This window comes from Haliotis rubra, unplaced genomic scaffold (assembly GCF_003918875.1).
Source record: "Haliotis rubra isolate DU_JTF1 unplaced genomic scaffold, ASM391887v1 Scf1146, whole genome shotgun sequence".
NCBI classification, from domain to species: domain Eukaryota; kingdom Metazoa; phylum Mollusca; class Gastropoda; order Lepetellida; family Haliotidae; genus Haliotis; species Haliotis rubra.
The window spans coordinates 81,958-93,682 of record NW_025765055.1 but is presented as its reverse complement, the minus strand read 5'-3'; the positions used below and the strand labels follow the sequence as shown (position 1 = coordinate 93,682).

At 41.6% G+C, this 11,725-nt stretch overlaps 1 protein-coding gene across 1 annotated transcript; it reads right to left on the bottom strand.

Moving 5' to 3' along the window:
• Nucleotides 1–1,232: 1,232 nt before the first annotated feature.
• Nucleotides 1,233–11,146, bottom strand: LOC124253885 (signal peptidase complex catalytic subunit SEC11A-like). Its single transcript, XM_046687741.1, is given in 8 exon segments — nucleotides 1,233–1,486; nucleotides 4,946–5,003; nucleotides 5,437–5,556; nucleotides 6,621–6,628; nucleotides 6,630–6,743; nucleotides 6,745–6,775; nucleotides 9,166–9,275; nucleotides 11,018–11,146. Coding segments are annotated over 8 exon segments (552 nt in total). The 5' UTR covers nucleotides 11,078–11,146; the 3' UTR covers nucleotides 1,233–1,435.
• Nucleotides 11,147–11,725: the final 579 nt, after the last annotated feature.

Sequence of the window (11,725 nt, the reverse complement as noted above, 5' to 3'; positions counted from 1 at the left end):
ATAGTGATTTTGTTGTGTTTTTGCTTTATAATCAATCTTTAACTGGATTATAAGTAGTTTTTGTTAAAAAAAATAATCCTTGCAATATATTGCAATACATATCGCAATATATGCTTCCGCATCGCAATATATCGCAATACCAAAATTCTCTGCAATACCCACCCCTAATACCCATGTAGGGCATTGAACCCAGGCCTTTGGCATGACGAGTAAACGCTTTAACCACTAGGCTACCCGACTGCCCCATGGGAAGGTATAAACCAAGCAGTCATCCATTTGTTGTTTGAGTCAATGAGTGAGTGAGTTTAGTTTCAAACCGCTTTTATCAATATTCCAGCAACATCTTGACGGGGGACACCAGAAATGGGCTTGGCACATGGTACCCATGTGGCGAATCGAACCTGGGTCTTTGGCGTGATGAGCGAACACTCTAACCACTAGACTACCCTACCTTTAACAAGTGGCATCCTTAACAATGGGAGGAGACATATCTCAAACAATACTTTCAGCACTTACTCATTCACACAAAGACATTTCTGTATTAACTGCTTCACAGATATTCCAACCGAAACATCACGAAATTAGAAACAGAAAACTCTCAACTGATAATTTCTTGGAATTTTCACAATACGACCGAGTAGAAAAATCCCATTTTTTAAATAAATTTATCCTAAACAGTAACCATGGACATTCCTCATGAGATTTTCAACTCACTATGGCACAATGACAGTAATTTTGAAGCTCTCTTAAGCTAAGATAATAAAAGTGCCATTCATTAACATTCACTTACGACTATCTTAGCGATAAGAGAGCTTCGAAAATCTAGGCCCTGTATCTTGGTCATCAGGAGACCTAATTTACACTAATTAACAGGGGTGGAAATAACTTTAAAATTACTAGATTTACACAGGTACAGTGGCACATGTAAAATCACTTGCCCTGATAATTTCCCACTATACCGGCCAATTTCTTGTTGATTTTTTAAATAAACAACATAATTAACATCGGAAAGTCAACTGGACATTGGTACAGCGTGATATACAAATTTGCTTGCCCGACTGGAAAAAACACTGGACTCGGACGTCGGGCAATGGGTTATTTCCACCCCTGATTAATACATTTTTCATAACAACCTACAATATTTTTACACAACAAACAAAAACAATATTTAAACATTTTCTTTTTTTGACCACTGAATTCAAGTTTTTAGAGAAAAATCTGTAAACAAGTTATTACAAAAAGGCCTTTATTCATGATGTGTATAAATCAAGCAATTCATGATTACCAATATTTGATTAGACATGAGATTTTCCAATCCAAGCAGTTAATGACCTGTCATGTAGATGCATTTCAGTCTGTTTAACATCGAAAAGTTACATCCGCTCTCGCCTCAATGAAATGAAATAACTGGTGATTGGCTGATGAGGTCACATGATCATTCTCGATGTATCAACACGAAGATCCCGAGACATGCTAAAATAGCATACTGAAAGAAAGAGAAACAATTACCATTATAAGAAGGCAGACATTTTATCTCCAATCTTAAACAGCTGAGAGGGTGGCCATTTAACTTTCCCTGCGGTGGCGGTTACAACATTGGGAGAGGTTACAACACAGAGGTGGTACAACATTGGGAGAGGTTACAACACAGGTGGTACAAGATTGGGAGAGGTTACAACAAAACGGGGGCTGGAGGTGTTATAACATGGGGAGAGGTTACAACACAGGTGGTACAACATTGGGAGAGGTTACAACACAGGTGGTACAACATTGGGAGAGGTTACAACAAAACGGGGGCTGGAGGTGTTATAACATGGGGAGAGGTTACAACACAGGTGGTACAACATTGGGAGAGGTTACAACAAAACGGGGGCTGGAGGTGTTATAACATGGGGAGAGGTTACAACACAGAGGTGGAACAACATGGGGAGAGGTTACAACAAAACGGGGGCAGGAGGTTTTATAACATGGGGAGAGGTTACAACACAGAGGTGGAACAACATGGGGAGAGGTTACAACACAGAGGTGGTATAACATGGGGAGAGGTTACAACACAGAGGTGGTACAACATGGGGAGAGTTTACAACACAGAGGTGGTACAACATTAGGAGAGGTTACAACACAGAGGTGGTACAACATTGGGAGAGGTTACAACACAGAGGTGGTACAACATGGGGAGAGGTTACAACACAGAGGTGGTACAACATGGGGAGAGGTTACAACACAGAGGTGGTACAACATGGGGAGAGGTTACAACACAGAGGTGGTACAACATGGGAGAGGTTACAACACAGAGGTGGTACAACATGGGGAGAGGTTACAACACAGAGGTGGTACAACATGGGGAGAGGTTACAACACAGAGGTGGTACAACATGGGGAGAGGTTACAACACAGAGGTGGTACAACATGGGGAGAGGTTACAACAAAACGGCTGGAGCTGTTATAACATGGGGAGAGGTTACAACACAGGTGGAACAACACGGGGAGAGGGTACAACAAACCGGGCTGGAGGTGTTATAACATTAACATTGGGAGAGGTTACAACACAGAGGTGGTACAACATGGGGAGAGGTTACAACACAGAGGTGGTACAACATGGGGAGAGGTTACAACACAGAGGTGGTACAACATGGGGAGAGGTTACAACACAGAGGTGGTACAACATGGGGAGAGGTTACAACACAGAGGTGTTATAACATGGGGAGAGGTTACAACAAAACGGGGGCTGGAGGTGTTATAACATGGGGAGAGGTTACAACAAAACGGGGGCTGGAGGTGTTATAACATGGGGAGAGGTTACAACAAAACGGGCTGGAGGTGTTATAACATGGGGAGAGGTTACAACAAAACGGGCTGGAGGTGTTATAACATGGGGAGAGGCTACAACAAAACGGGCTGGAGGTGTTATAACATGGGGAGAGTTTACAACAAAACGGGGGCTGGAGGTGTTATAACATGGGGAGAGGCTACAACAAAACGGGCTGGAGGTGTTATAACATGGGGAGAGGTTACAACAAAACGGGGGCAGCAGGTGTTATAACATGGGGAGAGGTTACAACAAAACAGGGTCTGGAGGTGTTATAACATGGGGAGAGGTTACAACCAAGCAGGGTCTGGAGGTGGTACAACATGGGGAGAGGTTACCATAAAGCGGGCTGGAGGTGTTATAACACTGGCAGAGGTTCCAATATGGGGGTGGTTACATGTTTACAACATAAAGGGGGAGGTGGGGGTTGTTTTACAACGTGGAGGATGGTTATTACATAGGGGGTTAAAATCATAGGTTGAGGTTCAAAAACAGGAAGAGGTAAAACCTGCGGACAAGTTATTTTTTTCCACTCTTTTTATGCTGGCAAATATTTTTGTTAAACTACATTGTTAAATGACTGTAATTAATGTGTGTTCAGTCAGCTTCATGGTAATCCTACATATACCCGAAGGACCCATTATACTGGGTACTAGTGGTGGTCCGATTAATTGAAATAATCGAAGATTGGTCGCAATGACAAAACGACCAAGCAATCGATCATGTTTTCTCATAATCGAACACAAACAATTTTGGACCACTTGTTTGCAATAACAATATTTTTCAAAAGGTTGATTTTGTCTCGACATTGCATAAGCACTACAAGCTCGTTCCAAGTCATGATTAAGTTTATCTTAACAACTCCAGGAAATGTATGTTCCTAACACACTAGTCATCCTTTAAAGATGTGAAATTTGCAAATGCATTTTGTGCAATTTGCGGAAAAAACCGAGAGAACTACATGTTTTTTCTTTATTTTTTGTTCAGTAACAAACATAACCAGGAAAATTTGATAAATGACGCTAACCAATTATTTTCGATGATTGATCGGTTGTAATGAACCAATCATCAATTATGAGATTTACACCAATTCCCAACACTACTGGGTACCCACTGACTGCCCAGTGAACAAAGTCACCTGTCTATGGAGACACCACACTTATACTTCATGGTTGGGCAGGACTGAGGTGAGGTGAGGTGAGGTGAAATTGGGTTTAACGTCGTGCTGGAGAATATTTCGCTCATATGACGACGAGCATGCGTGTGTATGTGTATGTGCGGCTGCTTGTACTAGCCCAGACTGAAGCTGGTTTTATAGTGCTAGCCCACTGAGATACCATGCCGCAGTGAAGCATGAATACCCCACTCAGACACATTATACTGACTCCGAGCCGACCAGTCCTCGTTGTACCCATTAATGCCGAGCGCCAGGCAGGGACCAACAAGTACCATATTGTAACGTCTTTTGGTATGACGCGGTTGGGGATCGAACCCGCGACCTTCCGCTCTCCGGGCGGATGCTCTAACCACCACACTACGGAGGCGGTCGGGCAGGACTGAGACCCAGAAAGGGAGTTTATACCACTTTCAGCAATATTCCAGCAGAAATACGACACCAGAAGTGGTCTTCACCCATTGTATCCATGTAACCAGGCCTTCGGTGTGATGAGCTAACACTTTAACCACTGAGCTACCCGTACCGCCCCTCTAAAATGATTGAGTGAGTGAGGATGATTTTTTCTACGCAGCTTTCAGCAATATTCCAGCAATATCACAGCTGAGGGCAACACAAATGAGCTTCTCACATTGTACCCATGTGGGGAATCAAACCCTAAGCCTTCGGTGTGATGAGCCAACGCTTTAGCCACAAGGCTACCCCACCACCCCTCTATAAAGAATCAAGCTGCTGAAACTTAACTGACTAAGTTTTGGTTTCACGCCGCTTTTAGCAACATTCCAGCAACATCACGGCGGGGGACACCAGAAATGGGCTTCACACATTGTACCCATGTGGGGATTCGAACCCGGGTCCTCGGCGTGACGAGCCAAAGCTTTAACCACTAGGCTACCCCACCGCACCGCTGAAACTTAACAGCAAACTAACAGTATATATTCCAAGTCTGTGTCAAATACATACCTTAAATTTTGGATAATCGTTCATCAATATCGTCACAATGCCAACATAAGGCACGAATCTGAAACAAATGAATAACATGACTGACTGAGTATGGTTTTACGCCGCTTTTAGCAATATTCCAGCAACATCACGGCCGGGGACACCAGAAATGGGCTTCACACTTTGTGCCCATGTGGGGATTCGAACCCGGGTCTTCGGTGTGACGGAATAACATGAAGTTCAACAAGGAGCACTGTTATGGTGGGAGACTTCGATAAACAATTGAAGGATCATGGAGATATTTCAGGACTTAAATCTCCACAAAAGGACATTTTCGATGATATCCAACCCGAGCGAACACTTTAACCCCTTCTTGTCGCCCCCGAACCTGACTAGTTTCAGTTACTAAGAACAAGCGACAAGCCTCTTGGCTAAATCAAAAGACAAATTTTTACGGTTCTGCATAAGCCTTTATCATCAGATATCGTTAATAGAGCGGCTTCTTTACTCACCCTCTTGCTCGACCGACCACGTCCTTCTTCTCCAGCCACAGCTGACCAGGAGCATACAGGCCTCGGTCATCTACTGAGTTGTTGTCTCCCTTGGTCAAGAACTTGACTGTACCGTCGTCCCTGGAGCAACAACACAGTGAATGGGGATTAACGTCGCACTTAACAACATTTCGCTCACATAACGACGTGCATTTGTGTCAGGGGTGGAAATAACCCATTGCCCGACGTCCGAGTCCAGTGTTTTTTTTGTCTGGCAAGCAAATTTGTATATCACGCTGTACCGGTGTCCAGTTGACTTTCCAATGTAAATAATGTTGTTTATTTAAAAAAATCAACACGAAAACGGACGGTATAGTGGAAAACTTATCAGGGCAAGTGATTTTACATGTGCCACTGTACCGGAGTACACTAGCAATTTTAAAGTTATTTCCACCCCTGTGTGTGTATGGGTGGCTGCTTGTACAAGCCCAGACTTAAGCTGGTGTTATAGTGCCGGCTCACTGAGATACCATGCCGCAGTTAAACATTAATACCCCACTCAGACACATTATACTGACACCGAGCCGACCAGTCCTTGTTGTACCCATTAATGCTGAGAGCCAGGCAGGGACCAACAAGTACCATATTTTAACGCCTTTTGGTATGACGCGGTCGTCGGGGATCGAACCCGCGACCTTCCGCTCTCCAGGCGGATGCTCTAACCAGTGCACGTGCATGAGATTGATGGTGTTTGTGCATATACGCCAGTGTGCATGACTGTCGATGCATTACTGTGTGTACATGTACAAATACTTACTATTCATGGCGACTGTAACCACGAACATTGAAGTACTGATGAATAGTGAGTGAGTTAAGTTTTATGCCGCACTGACCAATATTCCAGCTATATGGTGGCAGTCTGTAAATAATCGAGTCTGGACCAGACAATCCTGTGATCAACAGCTTGAGCATCGATCTAAGCAATTGGGATACGATGACATGTGTCAACCAAGTCAGCGAGCCTGACCACCTGATTCTGTTAGTCGCCCTTACGACAAGCATGGGTTACTGAGGATCAATTCAGACCCAGATCTTCATGGGTAACTGATGAAGAAATCAGTAGGGCCAGCCTGTACTTTTCATGGTGATAGATTAAAGTGTGCTGAACTATAGACAACTCAATGTGTTGGGCCAGCATCACTTACCTCTCGTGGCACTTTGAGGACTCTGTGTAATGCGATGGGGATGTCTCGGCCCTCCACCTTGAACACCACGATCTCCCCAACACGGATTGGTTCCTCCTTGTAGTTGGTGAGGAACAGAAGGTCAGCCTCGGTGGAACGCTGGCTCCATACTTCCACTGCCGAACACCATAATATCAATATATATAATATCAATACTGTCACAAAATCACAATATCATTATTGTCCTAACAACAGAAAAGCCTGAAGTTATGCAGGTCTAAGCAGGGCTCGATTTAAGAGAGGTTAACCTACTTGCACCAGGTGCAACCTAAGATAAAAACCTAGTTGCACCAGCCAAATTCCAGTTGCAACGTAGTGTGTTAAAATGTCAGAGGTTTCGGTGCACATAAACATATATTTCCGTGATGTAGTACCTATGAAACCATAGCAACACAGAGACACAGCTGATCCCTGTTTACAAGAGCTGTCATAGCTGAAACACGTATATGAATAGCAATATTTCAGTGTCATAGCCATTCAAAGTTTAGAAGAAAAATGAGCTGACATATTTATGCTGATAATGTTAGATTTATTGTAGATTTATTTCTCAAAAGTTGACTTGCACCTTGTGCAAGTTAAGACTCATAACTAGGTTGCACTTTGTAATATTGGGTTGCACCAGTGCAAGTAACAAGGCACTAAATGGAGCCCTGCTAAGACACAGGGCACTTTGGCAAGGACTGAAGAAATTTTTCACATTTGTTGGCACATAATCTTGCACATAATTTGGTGTTAGGTTTATTTAATGCAACAGCATAATAAGATTGATTGATAGACGGATTTTTTTTAACGCCGCACTCAGCAATATTCCAGCTATATGGCGACAGTCTGTAAATAATCGAGTCTGGACCAGACAATCCAGTGATCAACAGCATGATCATAGTTCTGCGCAACAGTGATTTGATGACATGTGTCAACCAAGTCAGCAAGCCTGAGCATCCGATCCAGTTGGTAGCCTGTTACGACAAGCATGGGTTACTGAAGACCAATTCTAACCCGGATCTTCACGGGTATCATATAGCAAGGACAGCATTAAGTCAGAAAGGATAAGTTCTACACTGGAAACTGGAAACCCAGTCCCTATTGCTGAACATATTAGTCAAGCAAACGGTTTCTTTGAAGCTAAATAAATGTAGACACTGTCTCACGAGTGAGTGAGTGAGTTGGGTTTTACGCCCCTTTTAGCAATATTCCAGCAATATCACGGCAGGGGACACCAGAAATGGGCTTCACACAATGTACCCATGTGGGGAATCAAACTTGGGTGCGACTTTGGTGTGACAAGCGAACGCTTTAACCACTAGGCTAACCCACCGCTGTCAACATGGTCAAGGTTGTTCTGATGTTATAATGCTATAGTCTGTTTGCAGTGAAAACGTACCAATGAATTTCACTTCAAAAGAAAAACGTAAATCAAATAAAGTGAAATTAGAAGTACAAATCCTCATGATTATACCTTGCCAATTGAACATTTAAATCTCAGAATTTTATTCAACTTAGGATAAAAGTTGTTTAACAAACGATCATAGTTTCAAATCGCTATTGTTGGATTGTATTACAAGGGGGTATGCACATTAGATGAAACACCGAGAAGAAGTAGGGTTGGTCTAATTAACGCTCATCACGTGCATTTGTATCACTGTTCCAATTACTGCGTTTACTCCCTTGTAATACAAACCAATAATAGCGATTTGAATTTCACTTTATTTGATTTACTTTTTTTGTTTAAAGTGAAATTCATTGGTATGTTTTCACTGCAACAGACTATAGTAGTTGCACCACCAACAATAGTTGTAAATGATACTGCAGTGTGGGAAATTTACTCTGGTCCTGTGGTCCCTGGCTAGTAAATATTAATCAGGACCACTAAATGATAAGTTTGAAGTGTTCCTGGTGGCCAGTGAATTTTGTATCGATAGTTAAGTAAATCTACGACTGTTGTTTTGGACAAGTGAAGTACAGACAGGACCACTAATTATTGCCCACTCACTGGTCCTGTGGTCTAGTGGGACATTTTGAAAGGTTTCTTTCCCTGTACTGCATAGTGGTGGTCCGATTAATTGAAATAATTGAAGATTTGTCGCAATGACTAAACGACCAAGCAATCATGTTTTCTCATAATCGAACACAAACAATTCTGGTACACTTGATTGCATTAACAATATTTTTCACAAGGTTGGTTTTGTCTTTTACATTTCATAAACATTACAAGCTTGTTCCAAGTCAGGATTGAATTTATCTTAAAGACTCCAGGAAATTTATGTTCCTAACATACTAGTCATCCTTTAAAGATGTTAAATTTGCAAAAAGACTCATAAGAACTACATGTTTTTTCTTTGTTTTTTGTGCAGCAACAAACATAACCAGAAAAATTTGATAAATGATGCTGACCAATTATTTTCGATGATTGATTGGTTGTAATAAACCAATCATCAATTATGAGATTTTATCCAATTCCCAACACTTGTACTGCAACTACCCTGATGCACAAGACAGACTCACTCACCTGAGAACGACAACAATGGGGCTTTCACTGCCCGTCACAACCATCAAACCTTTCCAGATCATCAGAGCCGAGGAAACTATCATTCCAAAATTTAGAATCTGGTAGTAGAGCTGAAACAAAAACAGATGCATGAGACAGAGCGTGAGTGAGTATGTTTCTACGCAGCTTTTAGTAATATTCCAGCAATTCCATGGCCGGTAACACCAGAAATGGGCTTCACACATTGCACCCATTAGGGGACTTGAACCCGGGTCTTCAACGGGACGAGCGAACGCTTTAACAACTAGACTACCCAACCGCCCCAGTAATGCTACTTTAAACTAAGCTTATAGTGTCCAGAGGTACAGATTAGCTGTGTATCTGCGTAAATTACGCAAATATATATGTGAAAACTCAATTCCTATTAAGTCTATTGCGTACAAGAACGCTTGAATTTTTGTAAATACTCAATAATTTTGATCTTACACGCGTACACATGTCAAATCTTAGCTTACATACCATTGGAAAGATAAAATAACTGAGGTATATTTTGAGGTTATATTTCAGCACATGAACTTGGCAACTTCCAGTCTTTCGTATCGTTTCTCATTTTACAGATCAAATATAAATAACAAACATGTAAACCAACATTTTAACTTAATCATATTTCTACAATTAATGGAAAATTACAAAATACCTAAATGAGTTTGAGTGAGGTTGGTACAATTTGTTTGGTTACTCAAAGGAAAATTAGGATACCCAATTGAGATGAACACAAGCGAGTACATAACCCAATAACCCAAAAAGTTATCTGTAGCTCTGAATGTCTTTGAACAGCATATAGAAGTGATTCACATAAAAGGTGAGAATTTGTGGATGTCATCTTCTTTACTAAGTGGAACACAATGCTTCCGAGTATACTTTTACTCCTTCATCAGGTGAATGCTAATTAAGAAATACAGTTCGCTCTACCACCATGTATAGTGTAATAAAGCACACTTTCGCCCTGAACTATTACAGTGTTCACGAATAGCGTCTGACCCTCTGACAAATCCGGCAGATTCGCCAACGGTCTGATAGAAGTCTACAACCCACCGGCCCCAGTGTCTGACTGTAAGTTTCACAGTGACTTTGACTGAAGTTGTTATATGTGGCATGTAACACTTGTTTCCTGTTTATAAATCTTGTTTGTTAATAATTTCAATGCCAATTATAATAAATGTTAAATCTGAAATATGTGTTTAATTTTATTCTATGGGTCCTTTGAATTTTCAATGGGTCAGACAGACATCTGAAACTTACAGGACCCAATGTCCTGTTACTTTGAAACACCATTAGTGAACACTGTATTATAGTTAAAGCACGAGGATGCTAGCATCCCTTAACAATAACATTGGCATATATAACCTAAATATAAGTGAATAAGCTATGAATTTGATCAGAGTGAGTGTCACGTAACCCAAACCTTATCAAGCAAAAACAAGTGACGGGAACGATCAGAATTCTTTCTTCTAAATGCAAATCTGACATATCTTAATAAATATTTCAATTTCCCCCATTGAAATTTGTGACATATGTTTCTAAAACTGAAAATTTAAAATTTGTAAAGTTCAAAATCATTGTTAAGTTGCATTGACTGACCAATTACATTTCAATATTACTTGTAAACTATATAGCAGCGATACAAAATCTTAATATTTGTAAAATTCCACCTAAACTTGGCCATATGTTTACACGAATCCGTTCGTTACACGTGTGTGAAGCGACAGATGCCGGCTTGTATTGAGCCGATCTAGCTGCACATTTAACACCAAGATCACACCAGTATCTCAGTCCTGTGTTGCATTTGTAATAAATTGCGATGTAAACTAACCTGTCTCTTATTCATGCGTCGGACATCGTCCAAGAAATCCATATCGAAGAGACCACCCATTTTGCTTGTTGAGTACACTGACTTCTACTTCCGGCAGCAGGTGCTTTGACTGGTTATGTTGGTATCCCCACGGCAAACATTGCGCTTCACAATTACTACTTTAGACGGTACCTGGTTCGTGATTGCCGGTATCTGCAGTACTCTCTTCACTGCGTGCTAATACTTCATACTGACAAGATGTATTGCAAGCGAGCCGTGTCTTCTCTGTATGGGGCCTGGTGTGTACCACGTCAGTCTTTAAGCGATCAAGCGCGACATATGATCCGTGTGGTTATGAACACAATATTGAGCTGACAGAGTGTGAGTGAGTGAATGTTTAACGCCGCGCGTAATGGCTAGGGGGGTGAAGCATGTACGATGTGAATGCTCCCCCCCCCCCCTAATTTTATGTACAAAGTAAGTGACCCCTACTGCATGTCATGTACAAAATCAGAAAAATCACCCGATCCCGTTAGTCGCCTCTTACGACAAGCACATGGGTTACTTGAAGATCAAATCTAACCAGATCTTCACGGGTCGTGTGCAAAATGAACACGTTCAAGCAAAAGATACAAACTGGTCCATAGCACCGAGGTGGATCTTCTCCTTTTAATGAAATAGTAACACACGACATCGCCGACAGTGAGTGAGTTTAGTGTTACACCGCTT